This window comes from Nesoenas mayeri (genome assembly GCF_963082525.1).
Source record: "Nesoenas mayeri genome assembly, chromosome: 5".
Lineage (NCBI taxonomy): Eukaryota > Metazoa > Chordata > Aves > Columbiformes > Columbidae > Nesoenas > Nesoenas mayeri.
This window is the reverse complement of record NC_137548.1, coordinates 32,439,126-32,452,636: the sequence shown is the minus strand read 5'-3', so window position 1 is coordinate 32,452,636 and position 13,511 is coordinate 32,439,126. Positions and strand designations below refer to the sequence as shown.

General features: G+C 36.5%; 1 protein-coding gene across 4 annotated transcripts in view; it reads left to right on the top strand.

Moving 5' to 3' along the window:
* The first annotated feature begins 212 nt into the window (after positions 1-212).
* Positions 213-13,511, top strand: part of AQR (aquarius intron-binding spliceosomal factor) — a 54,046-nt gene continuing 40,747 nt past the window's right edge. Inside the window, exons 1-10 of one of the 4 annotated variants that reach the window (XM_080344623.1) lie at positions 213-384; positions 1,100-1,156; positions 2,326-2,366; positions 3,403-3,438; positions 5,977-6,097; positions 7,379-7,519; positions 9,127-9,195; positions 9,688-9,788; positions 10,491-10,567; positions 11,788-11,852. In XM_080344623.1, the coding sequence (XP_080200749.1) occupies positions 301-384; positions 1,100-1,156; positions 2,326-2,366; positions 3,403-3,438; positions 5,977-6,097; positions 7,379-7,519; positions 9,127-9,195; positions 9,688-9,788; positions 10,491-10,567; positions 11,788-11,852 (792 nt within the window). In that variant the 5' untranslated portion in view covers positions 213-300. Of the gene's footprint in view, positions 385-1,099; positions 1,157-2,325; positions 2,367-3,402; positions 3,439-5,976; positions 6,098-6,344; positions 6,399-7,359; positions 7,520-9,126; positions 9,196-9,379; positions 9,789-10,490; positions 10,568-11,787; positions 11,853-13,511 lie in introns of those variants that run through there. The other 3 variants (XM_080344624.1, XM_080344626.1, XM_080344625.1) reach the window with 3 other exon arrangements.

The window sequence follows — 13,511 nt, the reverse complement described above, 5'->3', positions numbered from 1 at the left end:
CACCCCGCCGAGGCGCCCTTTGCTGGGGCCGGGCGGAGCGGGCGGCCGCGGCTCACCCCGCCCCACCCCGCCCCAAGGCACCCGGACCCACCGGCGGGCTGAACGGCAGCGACGCCGCCGCCAGGTGGCGCAGCCGCCTCCCCGTCGCGCCTCGCCCCGGAAGCGCTCTACCCTCTGCTGCTCCCCGCACGGAGCTTCCTTCCGCTCGGCCTCCGCTGCGAGCGCCGAGCGCTGGGCCCGGCCCGGGCGGGGAGCGGCGGCGCTGCCCAGCGGGGACAGGCGGCTCGGGACGGTGGCATCATGGCGGCGCCGGCGTCCTCGGCCCCGCCGAAGAAGGTGGTGGCGCCCACCGTGTCGCAGATCAACGCGGAGTACGTGACCCAGGTAAGGCTGGCGGCGGAGCGGCCTGTCCCGCGGCTGGAGCCGGGCGCGACGGGCCCGCGGTGTTTAAGTAGTTTTTGGCGTCCGTGGGTGTTGGGGAAAAGATCTTGCTTTGTCGTGAGAGATGTAACGCCTGTGTTGCATGGGGGAGTTTGTGTTCCCAGTGTTTCTATAGTAGATTTACATGAGCAGCGCTACAAAATAAATCAGGTTTGTTGTAATACACAAGTTGACGGCAGTTTCTTGTAGCAGAACGTTTTAAATGGTTTTATACAGGCATTTGTGTTTTTTTGTGCTAGAAATTAGTTGAATACCGATTGTTGGGAAGTTCTTGCCACCGTAGTTTAGGAGTTTTGGTGAAGTGATGGCTACGCTGAATAGCCTTAAAATATTAGACTTGTACATCTAACTTCTAGTTCTTTGTGAAATTCCTCAATGGGAAGATTAATAATTTGCAGTCTGGGGTTTGCAGTCCCTGAAATATCATGGTATGTTTTTGAGAAGTAACTTAATAAAAAAGAAAGTTAATTAGGTAGTGGTCAGTCTGTCTGAAATTTGTTGGAAAACATAATTTTGTTACTTGTAGTTACCGTAAACTGAAATTAAGATACTAGTGAAATACAGATTGGAGATGAGGTGTGTTATAGAGTTATTTTATCACTAAAACTGAAAATGTATTTAACTTTTAAAATTTTTGTTTTGTTTTCTCTCCATACAGTTAGCAAATAAATACTGGGCTCCACATGTGAAGAAAAAATTGCCTTTTGATTCGAAGGTAAATACTTCTGCTGGAACTGTGTTAAAGTATAGAATGATGAGGATTAACCCTTTCCTGATGTATTAGCCTCCAGTGTTGCTTACTTTATATGAGCATAGGAGTCTTCTTGGAAGGTCAACAGTTGCTTAACACAATGCAATTGTAAATTGATTGTTATGTATTTGTAGGTTATAAATGTAGGCACTGTTATGCAGGTGTGCTGTAGCATTGTAGTTCTTTTGTGTGCTATTTGTTTAGTTTGCTTTGGCCATGAACTTACGAGACTAAAGATTTTTGAGCACCTTCTTTGATGTTAAGAGATATTTGAGAAGGGGCTACTTTTAGAAATCGAAGGGTGAAAGATGCAGGATTTACTGAACTGTGAGCTTCTTCACATGTTTTTTAGCAGAGATCTTTGCTGTTGTTCTGATGGATATGTCTGTTTTGAATGTTTAAAATTTGACCTGATGTGTTTGTTTTTGTATCAGTTTTCTGTAGTGTGGGGTTCTTAAATGTTATGTTTCTTTCCCTTGTGTGTATTTGGCAAAATCTTCCTTTCCAGTCTCAGTTTACTCACTCTCTTTGGAGTATTTGTGATAGTAATTGTCTGTGATTGTTAGAACTAGGATGTACATAAGCAGCTGAATTGCATCTCTGTGTCATGTGATGTCAAAGTGTGCCTGCTGCAGGAGATAGTGCAGATACTTTCACACCTGTTGGGAAAATCTAGGTAGAAATATCTGGATTTGGTTAAATATCAGTTAAAAGAAATGGTAGCAACAGATGAATTGATGCAGACTTGACTCTTGAAGACTGTTCTTTAAATTCAACAGTAACCCAGGTTTAACAACAAAAAGGTTTGCATAGCTGCTTGACTTTAATATAAATATCTCAGTGAGGTGCAGGTTATTCCTTCAGAATAACTTGAATGAAGGTCCTATTAATTCTCTATCAGTGTGCTTTCTCCTAAGTTGATTAACATTCTTTGTGAAAATGTGCCTGTAAAGCTTTTGGGCTCTTCAGAGCTGAAACATAATTGTTACAACATTTTTGATCAAATCACAGTAAGGAGAGAATAATTAAATCAGAGTAACTTTGAGTGCCTAAGATATCTTAATGCATTTTTAATTATATTGTGAATTAAATAAAATTCTTAACCATTTTTTTTTAAATATTCTTTCCCATAGGTTATTGAAGATGTATATACAAAAGAAATTGTCAAGTCAAAGTAAGTACACTAGTTACTTTCACTTATAGCATCCCGCATTATCTGTATTGAAGTGGTTTCAAATGTTTCATAGAATATTTTAAAATGCATTAACATGTTGAGAGCAGATGAAAGTGACTCAAGCGTATAGGAGTCATTCAGTTGTTATATTATTTCAAAGTCTGAACGTGGCAAAAAGAATGTTAGTGAGCTCATGATCCTTAAATGTGACAGTTGGATATAAGTACTGTTTAGTTTTGTCATCTGCTATTCTGTTGTGTTTTGTGTTGTTTATGTTGCAATGATTGTAGAAGGCTGGTCCCATCCTTTGTCACCAAGGTATGTAAAGAAAAATTATTAATTGAGGAGGATGCTGCCTCTAGCTTTTTGCTCTTTCCCTATTAGTGTTACCAGGTTTATAAGGGAATAAAGGGTGAGTCTCACTTCAATGAATTGTAATGTTAGATGGGTGAGACAAACAGTTTAAGATAAACTGGGTTCTACAGCTGTCTGTACAGAAAAGAGTTGTAACTGTAGCTATTTGGAGCTCCACAGGGGAGGTCTGATCTATGGAAAGAAATCTGATTATGATTCCTTTATGAAAGAAATCTAAGAATTGCCAGATGAGATCAGAGCAAGCTTTTATTTCCATTGACTAAGAAGTAATATCATTATGAACTGCTTAAACATATAGTGATAGTTTTCCAGAAGACACTCAACTTCTAGCAGTTTATGTCTTCAAGGCTGTTGGAAGCTGTTCATATTTAAAAGGTCTAGATGGATTTTATTTTTAACATGAGTTTGATTGCTTACTGAACCTGCATGAACTTTAGCTTCCACCGTGTTAACAGCAGTTGCGTCTGCATTCAAGTGGTTGCTTGTGCATGGAAATGGACGTGGGGTGGGGCAGGGGCATAGATAATTCCTAGATGTTTCTACAGTTTTTTTATGTAACAAAAAAAGGAGGAGACCAGCAATTTTCCATACAGCTAGGATGTTTATAGGTGGCGTTCTTTCCCGTGTTAATTGATTATATCTTTTATTTATTTATTTTTAGGTTTGCTATTAGAAAAATAATGCTTCTTGAATTCAGGTAAGCTAATTGGAGTGAAATTTTAAGTTATTTTGTTGTAGGAACCTGTAAAGGTGAGAAAAAAAGTGCAGAGCAGTAAATGAATTTAACAGTATTATTTATTCCTACTTAATAATGCCTTGAATTAGCTACATAGGAAAATTGAGGAGAGCGTAATTTTTGTAGGAAATAATTTCAAAACCATTAAGTAATGTATCAGAGTATTTTGTTTTATGATCCTGAATTTCCTGTGTAAGTGAACCACTGGAGAGTATGAATGAAACAGGTGAAACGCTTGGGTCTGTAATTTGGAATGTGTCGTCAAGCTTTATATCAGAACTCTCAGAAGTCAGAGAAAATTTTTTAATTAAGTCTCTTACTGTGAGGGTAGAATGAATTGTGCTGCAGGGGCATCACTAACGTTTTCTTCACTTGAAGTGGAAAACTGTTTAGAAGATTCATACAGCTATGTCAGACTTTCCTGGAAGAACTTACAAAGCATGTCTAAAATGATGTAAAATAAATATTTGCAGTATTTACATATTCAGAAATATAATATGTAGTGTTCTGTTTGGTTCTGTTTTATCTCTCAAAACTTATGAGCAGATAGAATGAGATTTTTTTTTTTATTGAGAGACATTATTTGTTTGAAAGGACTGAAATATGTATGTAGTACCACTAACTAGAAAAGTAGGACCAACTTCCCTCTGTTTCCTGCTTTTTTATTGGAGAAGGCAGAAGAGGAAATGTAACTGGCCTGGGGTTTGACACTAACAAATGACATGCTGGTAGCATGACTTCTGGAATTTCTATGCTAACAGGACCATGGAGTTAGTGGATTTTATCTTTTCTGTGAATATTCTTAATGTTACTGGCCTGTAATGTCACTTTCTGGTCTATAGCCCCATCTACTGCTGTTTGTCCTGTAAGTAATTTTCTCTGGTTTCTTCCCCCTATTCCCCATCAGTCTGTCAAACTCTCCTGTTTTCATGCTTGTGAGATTTTCCTGTCATTCATTCTTGCCCACATATTTGTCGTCACTTGGGGGCATAGTAGTATTTTTACTAAAACGTGTTGAAGTTTATTTGAATTCCTGGGTAAAATGGAAATATGGAGTTCTGTGGATTTTGTGGAGTCTTTCCCCCACCCATTGGCAGATCCAAGCTTTTGGGAAGCAGTATGTATTTAATCCCTTTTATGCCTATGAAGTTGTCTCAACTCCATCTGAAGCTACTCATTCTGGCTGAGGTCCCAGAAAGTGGAAGTCCCTGTCTGACCATTACTGAGCCTTCTGCTCCTGCTTGCATATAAGTTCTTACTGCCTTTTTTCACCACCATTGCTGGTAGTTGCCTTATCTGAAACTACTGATGTACCTTACTGTAAGACATCAGAAAAATAAGCTGTGGAAAAAACTAAATAGGTAAAACTGGGCTGGCTCATGGGGGGCCAAAGGAATGTTAGAGCAGGCATTGAGAGGAAGGAATGGATGAACAGCTTGTTTAGGAAGAAACAAGAGTTTTGACTTTCTGGTGGTGGTTGTTAAAGTAGCACAAAGTGCGAGTGTGCTGTTGAATACGAAGGATTTAGGGATTACCTCCTCAGGAATGACTATCCTGAATAGCTTCAAGAGGAAGTTAAAGGATAGAGACAGTTGTTTTCCAAATAGCCTCTCATCTCTAATTTTAAGAGCTGCTTCGTTGAGAAATGTGCTGTATTAATAAGGAAGAAACGCTCATGGCTGAGAAGCTGCTATTTTCCAGTGTCTTTTAATTTTTTTTTTCACCTTCTTGAAAATATTTAATCACTCAATGCTTTATTTTAGTTGCACTGTAGTGTACAGGGTGTTTCTAAAAGATGGACCCAATTTCAAAGCAGTATATTTCATGATGGCAACATGTGACAACTACACAAAAATTTACGAACAGTTTAATGAGACATTTAGCAATAATCATTTGTAACTCTATGTCCCACCCTTTCAAGTGGTAAGAGTTTCATTCATGGGTGGTTCATGGTTGCAGAGCTATAGTGATTTCAAATTTGGTCCATCTTTTTGAAACACCCTATGATATTTTTAGTGCCTTTATATGACTAGAAGCATAAAATGTCTGGATGATTGCTAAATTTTTACAAGAAAGGGTATGTGTTAATACAAATACTGTTATACAGGGGTTGTCCTTTGCTGCTTATGCTAGGAAATGCTGCATGTGACATTCTTAATCTTAAACAAGTAAAGTTTTTTTTCATTTTCTCATTTTGAAAAATTAACATGAGTTCATGTTTTGACTTTGTATTGAGCTGTGGCTACTTGTTGTATTTGAAAACCATCTAGTGAATGTTTCTTCCTGATAAGAAACTCGTCTATCTCTTGTAGCAGTTAGAGTCTAACAAGTTTTGCTGCAGTGACCTAGATGAGAGGTAACTTAAGGAACTACTCAAAAACTGTAAAGATGGCTTTAAGGAGAAGGAGGAAAAAAACCCTGTGGATAACTACTCTTTCAAATGAGTGACAGATAACGTGAGTGACAGCAACTAATGAAATATTCTTTGTCTCTTCACAGCCAGTACCTTGAAAATTACCTATGGATGAATTATTCCCCAGAGGTGTCCAGTAAGGCATATTTAATGTCAATCTGCTGTATGGTGAATGAGAAGTTCAGAGAGAATGTCCCTGCGTGGGAGGTAACCAATTTCAATTACAGCTAGAATTGACTTTGCAGCTTTTTTTTTTTGTACTCTCTTATACTGGCAGAAAGTAGCGAAGCTTGTAGTGTTAAAAGTAAATGGTACCTCAGCCAGAATGTCTCATTTGGTGTTTTAAAAAGTGTGTCTTCTTGTTGCAGAAATCAATAGATGGATGAAAAATCACCTGATTCCTGCTGGGTTGTGTGCCTTTTGTTTTGCTGTGTGATGCCATTACATCGTCACCAGCATTTGCTTTTTTGGCACTTGACAAAAGTCAGCCATTTGTGGAGAAGTTCTGGTATTGAAAGAAAAAAGGATTTTTATATCTCTGAATATAAGAAGGCACCACTCAAAATCTAACATTATCTAGTAGTATGTTGCTTCAAGCCTAAATATGGTTTTGTAGCTTTCTTGCATGAAATTCTATACTAAGATAATTTCTGCTTCTGTGTGTACTGTTTTTTGTAATAATAGATTTAGACATTATTCAGTGTTTCTACAAACAGTCCACTTCTTGGGGCCATCTCAACAACATGAGCCTAGTTACAAATTCTATGCAAGAATTATTTCGTAAGCACACTTACTCTGATAGTAGTGCCATTACTTCAGTTCTGGCAAAGCACAAAGGATTAATAGTTTGCTCATATGATGTTTCTGCCTTTCTTTGTTCTAGTGTATGTACCAGATGTAAAATGACAGGTGCGTGTTACTTTCCAAACAGCTTAGTTAAACTTATGTGGTACATGGCTGCCCTTGTAAAGAAACTGTTTTATTTCTACAGTTATTTGATTTATCTTTCTCTGTTTTAGCTCAATGGGAGTTCCACAACTGTAATTAATCTGTGGTGGATTTTACCTGCTCACTTTTGGAGATCACTAAATAGCCGCCATAGTTTTGGCCAAAACCTACGAATTCTCTTCTAACCTGTGTCAATTTACAGTAATTCTGTGCAATCAGCAGTTGAACATTCCAGCAACACAATCGACTGTGCTTGTGCTTATCGTTCAGTTTGTCCTGTGCATCACCTGTATTGGACTACATAGAAGGCAGTAGTTCCACTATGAGCATTCCAATAACATGAGGATCCCTGGTCAGGAGGGTATTACTAGTCTGTAGTTTTTTGGTGCTGCCTGGTCAGAATAAATAAAAAAGAGAAAAACGAATCCTTGCTTTTATAGATTTAAATTGATTTAAAGAATTTAAACTATGTTATGTGAATGAAGATTGAAATTATTTGTATCAACCTAATTCAAAATCAGCTTCCTCTTCTATTCCTAGACATTCAAAAAAAAGCCAGAACACTTTCCCTTCTTTTTCAAATGTATACTGGAAGCATCGCTGGTTGAAAATGACAATGAATACTCTCTGCATGAACAGACAGTCCTGCTGCTTTTCCTCGATCACTGCTTCAATAGTTTGGTATGTTAAAAGTAACTGTAATACTTCCAGTTTGTTTATGTTGTTCTGTGTTAATAGAAGTTTAATGTGATCAATTTCTTCTTTCTTACAAGACAGATGAAGCAAAATTCCCAGTTAAGGAAGCAGATGGTACCAGAGGGCTTTTACCCCTTTCTTTGACTCTTGCTTTTTCTGTCTCATCACGTTTGTTTTTCTCTGACACAAGATAATAAAAGAGACCCGAAATTGGAGGATTGGCACTTACTCAATTTTGAGGTGTCTGTTTGGGCTTATATTTAAAATGGTGCTTAGATATGTATTTATACTTGAAACAGTGCTTTACCACTTAAGAGCAGATTGCTTACCACTGTACACTTTTTTTAGCTTGGCTGGGAAATTGTGCAAAAATATTTCCATGAACTATTGAGAAAGACACTAATTTTTTCACTTTTGAAACAAGGTCTAGATAATATCTGCACTTCTTGAGGTAGTTTTAAAAATGCGTTGGAGTTATATTCTCAGTCTATAGTAAAAACACAGTTACGTATTCTAATTACGAAGTGTGGAGAGTAGTTTACAGTTCTCTGTTATGTGAAACAGTACTCTTACCTCTCGTACTACTGGGCTTTTTCTTTACTTATATTGCATACAGGATGTATCAGTCAAGATCTGCACAAGTAAAGAACAAAATCGTGTCTCACAGGCAAAACAACTGATAAAGTGCATGTTTTGATTTTGGAATTAGGAGTGGTTATGGGAGCCAGTAATTAGCATGAACATTATGCGTATAGTTAGTTGAGGTATTACTAGTATTTTTCTGTAGTGGCCATGGTACAGCAGAACTTCATTTTGTAGGAGAGTTTGATAGTGACTGTATGAAATCCTGCTTGCCAGAGCATTTCTCTTATAACGTGATATGGAAGCCAGTAAAAAAGTACTCGTAAAAGCAAAGCCACATTTCTTTGTGTAATGTAGAATAGCGTAATCACAGTAGTGTTTTAAGTAAGGAATGAATTTTCAGCATGCTGAAAATAGTGTTAGTTTATGAAGACATATTTAAGAGTTTAATGGAAGATTTTCAGTGTTTAGGAAAGAAAGACGACTTTGTGGATCCAGGTCCCAGGCAGAGTTGGAGAGAGAACACTTGAAACAACAGTTGGAGTTACACTGAATTATAGAGAAAGTTAGTTATTTCAGATAATGGAAAGAGTGTAGATGAAGTGGCAGAGACTTTATAAACGAAGGCGTTCAGGAGAGAAAGAACAGAGTAAAAACAAGTAGAGAAAGCACAATAAGACAGTTCGGTTCAGGAATGAGAAATAACTGAAGAAGGAACATCAGTTCTCATCAACTTCTGTGCTAAAAATACTTACATGGATGGGGCCATTGCTGAAGTGTTAAGAATTGACAGAATCCATGAAAACAGCCCAAAATGTGAAAGTCATCAATGGTTTTAAGTGTTACTGGGTAGGGCTATTGTGCAGTTTTCTGTTGGAAAACTGTGAATTTAATACAACAACATATATTTTTTTGTCAGATGGTGATGTACATTGATGTATTTGGTAAGACTGGAACTTCGAAAAACAAGAGTTCTAAAAAAACATTTTCTGTCTGTAACTTTCCAACAGGAAGTGGATCTGATCAGAGGTCAGGTGCAGCAGCTCATTTCCTTACCCATGTGGATGGCTCTACAACCTGTAAGCATAACGCTGGGAACTGGCAAAGCAAACTTCTAGGCATTATGCAAGTCCTGTAAAGTGAATTATTGTGGAATACTGTTACGGAAGTCTAACGTTTAATGCTGCTTGCATTGCTATGCAATTATGTTTTTGTATGCTCGATAAAATCTTCTTTATTGTTTGTTGCAAATTTCCATGTAGTTGTAGATATTAATTAATGATGTAATTTTTCATAGAACTAATTTTTGCTTATAGCTTCTTCAATCTACAATTTGTAGATAAGGCCATGAGATCACAGGGACAGGGGAATGGAGCTGACATCTGGCCATGGCCAGTCTTTCTCTAGCAGTGTTACATTCTTGATTTACAGAGTTACTTCTTGAGATAAGTCTGAGACAGCTATATATTTTTCAGATTTTTTTTTTTTCTTCTTTAGTAAGTCTGGATTGTATTTCTGCTTCTCATGAAAACAAGGATTCTTGGTGACTGAATAGCGTTTTAACATTTCAGAAACGACTGGAACAAGAACTGAAAAAGACACCAAAACTAAGAAAATTCTGGAATCTAATTAAGAAGAACAATGAGAAAATGGATGAAGAGAAAAGAATGCGGTATGTTACAGAAACCTTTCTTCCTGCTAAGTCCAAAGCCCTTAATGCATTCATTGTGTTTCAGCTAAAATAAATCGTTTCCATTAAAAATGGTAGAGTTTTTTTGGTTTTGTTTTGTTTTTTAACTGTAAAGATGGCAAATAGGGATTGTTCATATGTGGTCTCCTGGAAAATATTTTGTTTTCCAGTAGTCTTTATGCAAAACACTGTTATATAACTATTAATATTTTATTTGATTGGTGAATTTATGATACTAAGTCTTAGAGCTATAAGATGAAACCCATAAGAGAATATTCATGTAATTACTCATATCTTTTCATGACCTTTAGCAAATGTTTAGTTCTTAACCAAAGAGCTTATGCAAATATTTGAATACATTTGTGTATTTCACCGATGTTAAAAGTTCCAATACTTTTGTGTTGCAGTGTGGTAAGGTGTAGGTGGTGACATACTCCTCCTTTTTGACCCAGTAGAAGCATGGGTTGTTAATCTGTTCTGTGCCTAAAAATGTAGACTCTGCTAATCTATCTGCCTGAGTGCAGAGAGAAAAGTTATCATCTAAACAGTTCTGGTGTGTTTCAAAGTGACCTGCTACCATTATATAAACTTTAAAGCAGTTAACTTTGTATTAGTGAAAGATACTATTTACTTCTAGTCTACATGTATGGAATATTAATGCTTTTGTCATATGTCTGATTTTAGAGCATATCAGGAGAGAAGATTTCTTTCACAGCTCATTCAGAAATTCATTTCTGTGCTAAAATCAATACCTGCCTCAGGTAACTGTGGTTCTTATGTTACTTTGTTGTGTGGTAATTTGCCTCCAATTCTTTTCTGATGCTGAAACAACTACTCTGTAGGATACCAACCTGAGGTTGGAGACCTTATCTGGATGGGATTTTAGTGAAATCCATGCCTGTCTGAATGGGTTTAATATCAAAATTAGTATTTGTATCTGTTTATGCTTCAAAAACGAAATAGCTACTTTAAACCTCTTCTTCTATTCAGTATGGACTGACTTAAAAAAATACTTCTGAGTAGTGGTATTGTGCTTACAGCCTTCTTGCAGCATTGAAGCATTTTTTATGTACTTAGATGCCTTGTTAAACAGGTGGTATAAATGCATATCATAAGGCTCTGTTCTGTCAGTACTATTGATTTATGGTAAGAACAGAAGCCTAAGTGGAGTGAAATTCTGCAAGATTTGACTGCTCTTGATTTATAAATCATTGTGACAAGCAAAATTATGTGCCTACCTGAATTAGAAGGGAAAAGTGTTTGTACAAGAAGGTGAATGGTTTCATAAAAAAGGCTTATTATGCTCTCAACTGCAGTACGATTTGGGTGAAATCACTTTCCAGAGTTCTGCTTTTGCTCTTAAACTCTTAGCAAACTTCACCTCTTAACTGAACTGTAAGGGGAAAGTCTGTATGTTGTGACTTCTGAAAAAGGATACCCATCTCCTCTGCTTTCCTGATTATGCAAGACCTGTTTTAGGAAGACATACATTAACAGTTCTTTGGAGGCTTTAGGAAGTAGATATTCATTAAAGCAGATACAGTGTTGTGTTCTGTCATGATTCTAAAGGCTCTGTGGTAGTCACCACTGACTGTCTTTGAATATTGTCAAGGCCTTTTGCACACATCTTGATTGTAGCTTTTAAAAAGGTATTTTTGAGTACCTGGAGTTGAAAGATTTTACGAAGCCTATCAGGCCATTGGTGTCTTGTGGAAGCATGCATTTTTGTATTTTTCTTTCAGAGTGGATAAAATCACTCCTGAAACTCTGGTTCCACCACTTTCTTATATCAAAAAAAATTCTGTTTCGCAATGAAAGATGGAATTGTTTCAGAGAAATAGAAGAATGTGCTAGTTAACTTTCACATCTTGTTAAAAGCTAATACTGGTGTATTAGTAACTTTTATTACACTTTTTAAAAGTAGTTCAAGTACAAATTTGTTGTGGTGTGAATCAGTTGCAAATTTTTTTTTTCTAACTAGGTCCTATTTCTATGGATAAAGTTCATTATTGTGAGAGATTCATTGAACTCATGCTAGATCTTGAGGTAAGTTATTGTTTCAACTTGTTTCCAGGTTTACTTTTCTATGTTTTAAACGCGTGAAGTCATTATTACAGTCTATTCCAATTATAAAGTGGTTATGTCACAACTCCGCATATGGTTGCTTGATAGTGGTTTTCCATCTGTAAATAGGAGTTTGTAGCAGTGCAGCCACGTTTGGAAATGACTAGTAATATTTATAAACCAGATGAACTGTTAGAGAAAGCTAGGATCCTAAATTGCTTAGTGTAGAAGACTTTGTTAATTGGAGTGGTCATAATAATTCTGGGAATTAATGAAAATGTTTGGTGCTCTAGTCTGCTGGGAATAACCCAGAAGTATTCTTCCCAGTGCAAGTCACTTAAAGTACCTTTTTGTTGTAGGGTATAATCCCAGAAAGCATCAGTAGTTCTGAAATGGATGGTTTTTCTATTTGACTAGAATTCATTATGTAGAAATAACAGTTCTGGTGATGTAGCTTGTTATAAAATAATAGGAGGGCAAGCAAGATTTTGTGAAATTTTTCAGCAGGTGTTGAGAAAATGGGACAATCTTAACTTTCACAGTAGCAGAATTAGAAATAAAAGACATTATTTTACAATTTCTCACGAGTAGCAATTTATTTAAATAACTTCAGATTTAGAAGACATTCTGAAAGAAGACAGAGTTTTCTGAAACAGTAAGCACAGAGAACTTAAAAAATGGTTTTGCCTTGAACTTGTCCAGACTAACTGTCCTCTGCTAAATCACTTAATTAGCCCGTACTTTTAGTTGCAATACAATGAATTATTTAAATTAGAGCTTGTTGTTTTATGGTATAATATACTCTCTTAAGAGAAAATATGTATTTGAAGTTAAAATTAAGTCTGGCTGTTATTAGAGGCAGTACATTTAATGCTGGTTCTTGGTAGGTGTTACAGGAAGGTTAGAATTCAGACAGTTTATGAAGCCTGTTTAAATGACTGAAACAAGTGAATGAGAAAGCTGTAAATCCAACTCTCTTAGTTTTGGTAGCATGTACTGTGTTAATGGGCTCTTTTTACCTACGTCATGGCCCTTTTCAGAATATTTGTTTCATTTTACAGTATATGGACTGCAATCAAAACTTGGTGATTTGTTAATTTGAAACTAATCACTATGTGGAAATTTCTTACAGTTTTCTGAGTTTGTTTTTTCTAATTGTTATGTAGGACAATTAGTATTTTCTACTACAGATTATTTTTTTTTGTCTTAGTTCTAGACTCCATGTTGATACTTTTTGGCTTTCTAAATTCAATCTCTAGATTCCATTGAGAGTAACTCCTTTTGGAGTTTGAATTGTTAAGGTGTACTACTGTATGGTGTTGAACAGTTGCTACCTGTAGCAGTTTAAGACATTTATATTGAGAAGAATTGATCTGTCTTGTTTATGAAAAGCTTTTATGGGTTTTTAATTAAGATTTTAAAAATTCCTAGACCTAATTTTAGTATCTTACAAAGAATAGAAGATACCATACCATATTTAGAAGAAACAAAGTTTGCGGTGTTAAGACAAATTTAAAAATCATGAAACGAGTATAGAAAACAAATATTTAAAACAATGTTGTGGCAGCTTGACCTATCTTTTGTATCACACAGTCATTATACAGATGCATAGTAGCAGAAAAGATGCTTCATTTAATTTAC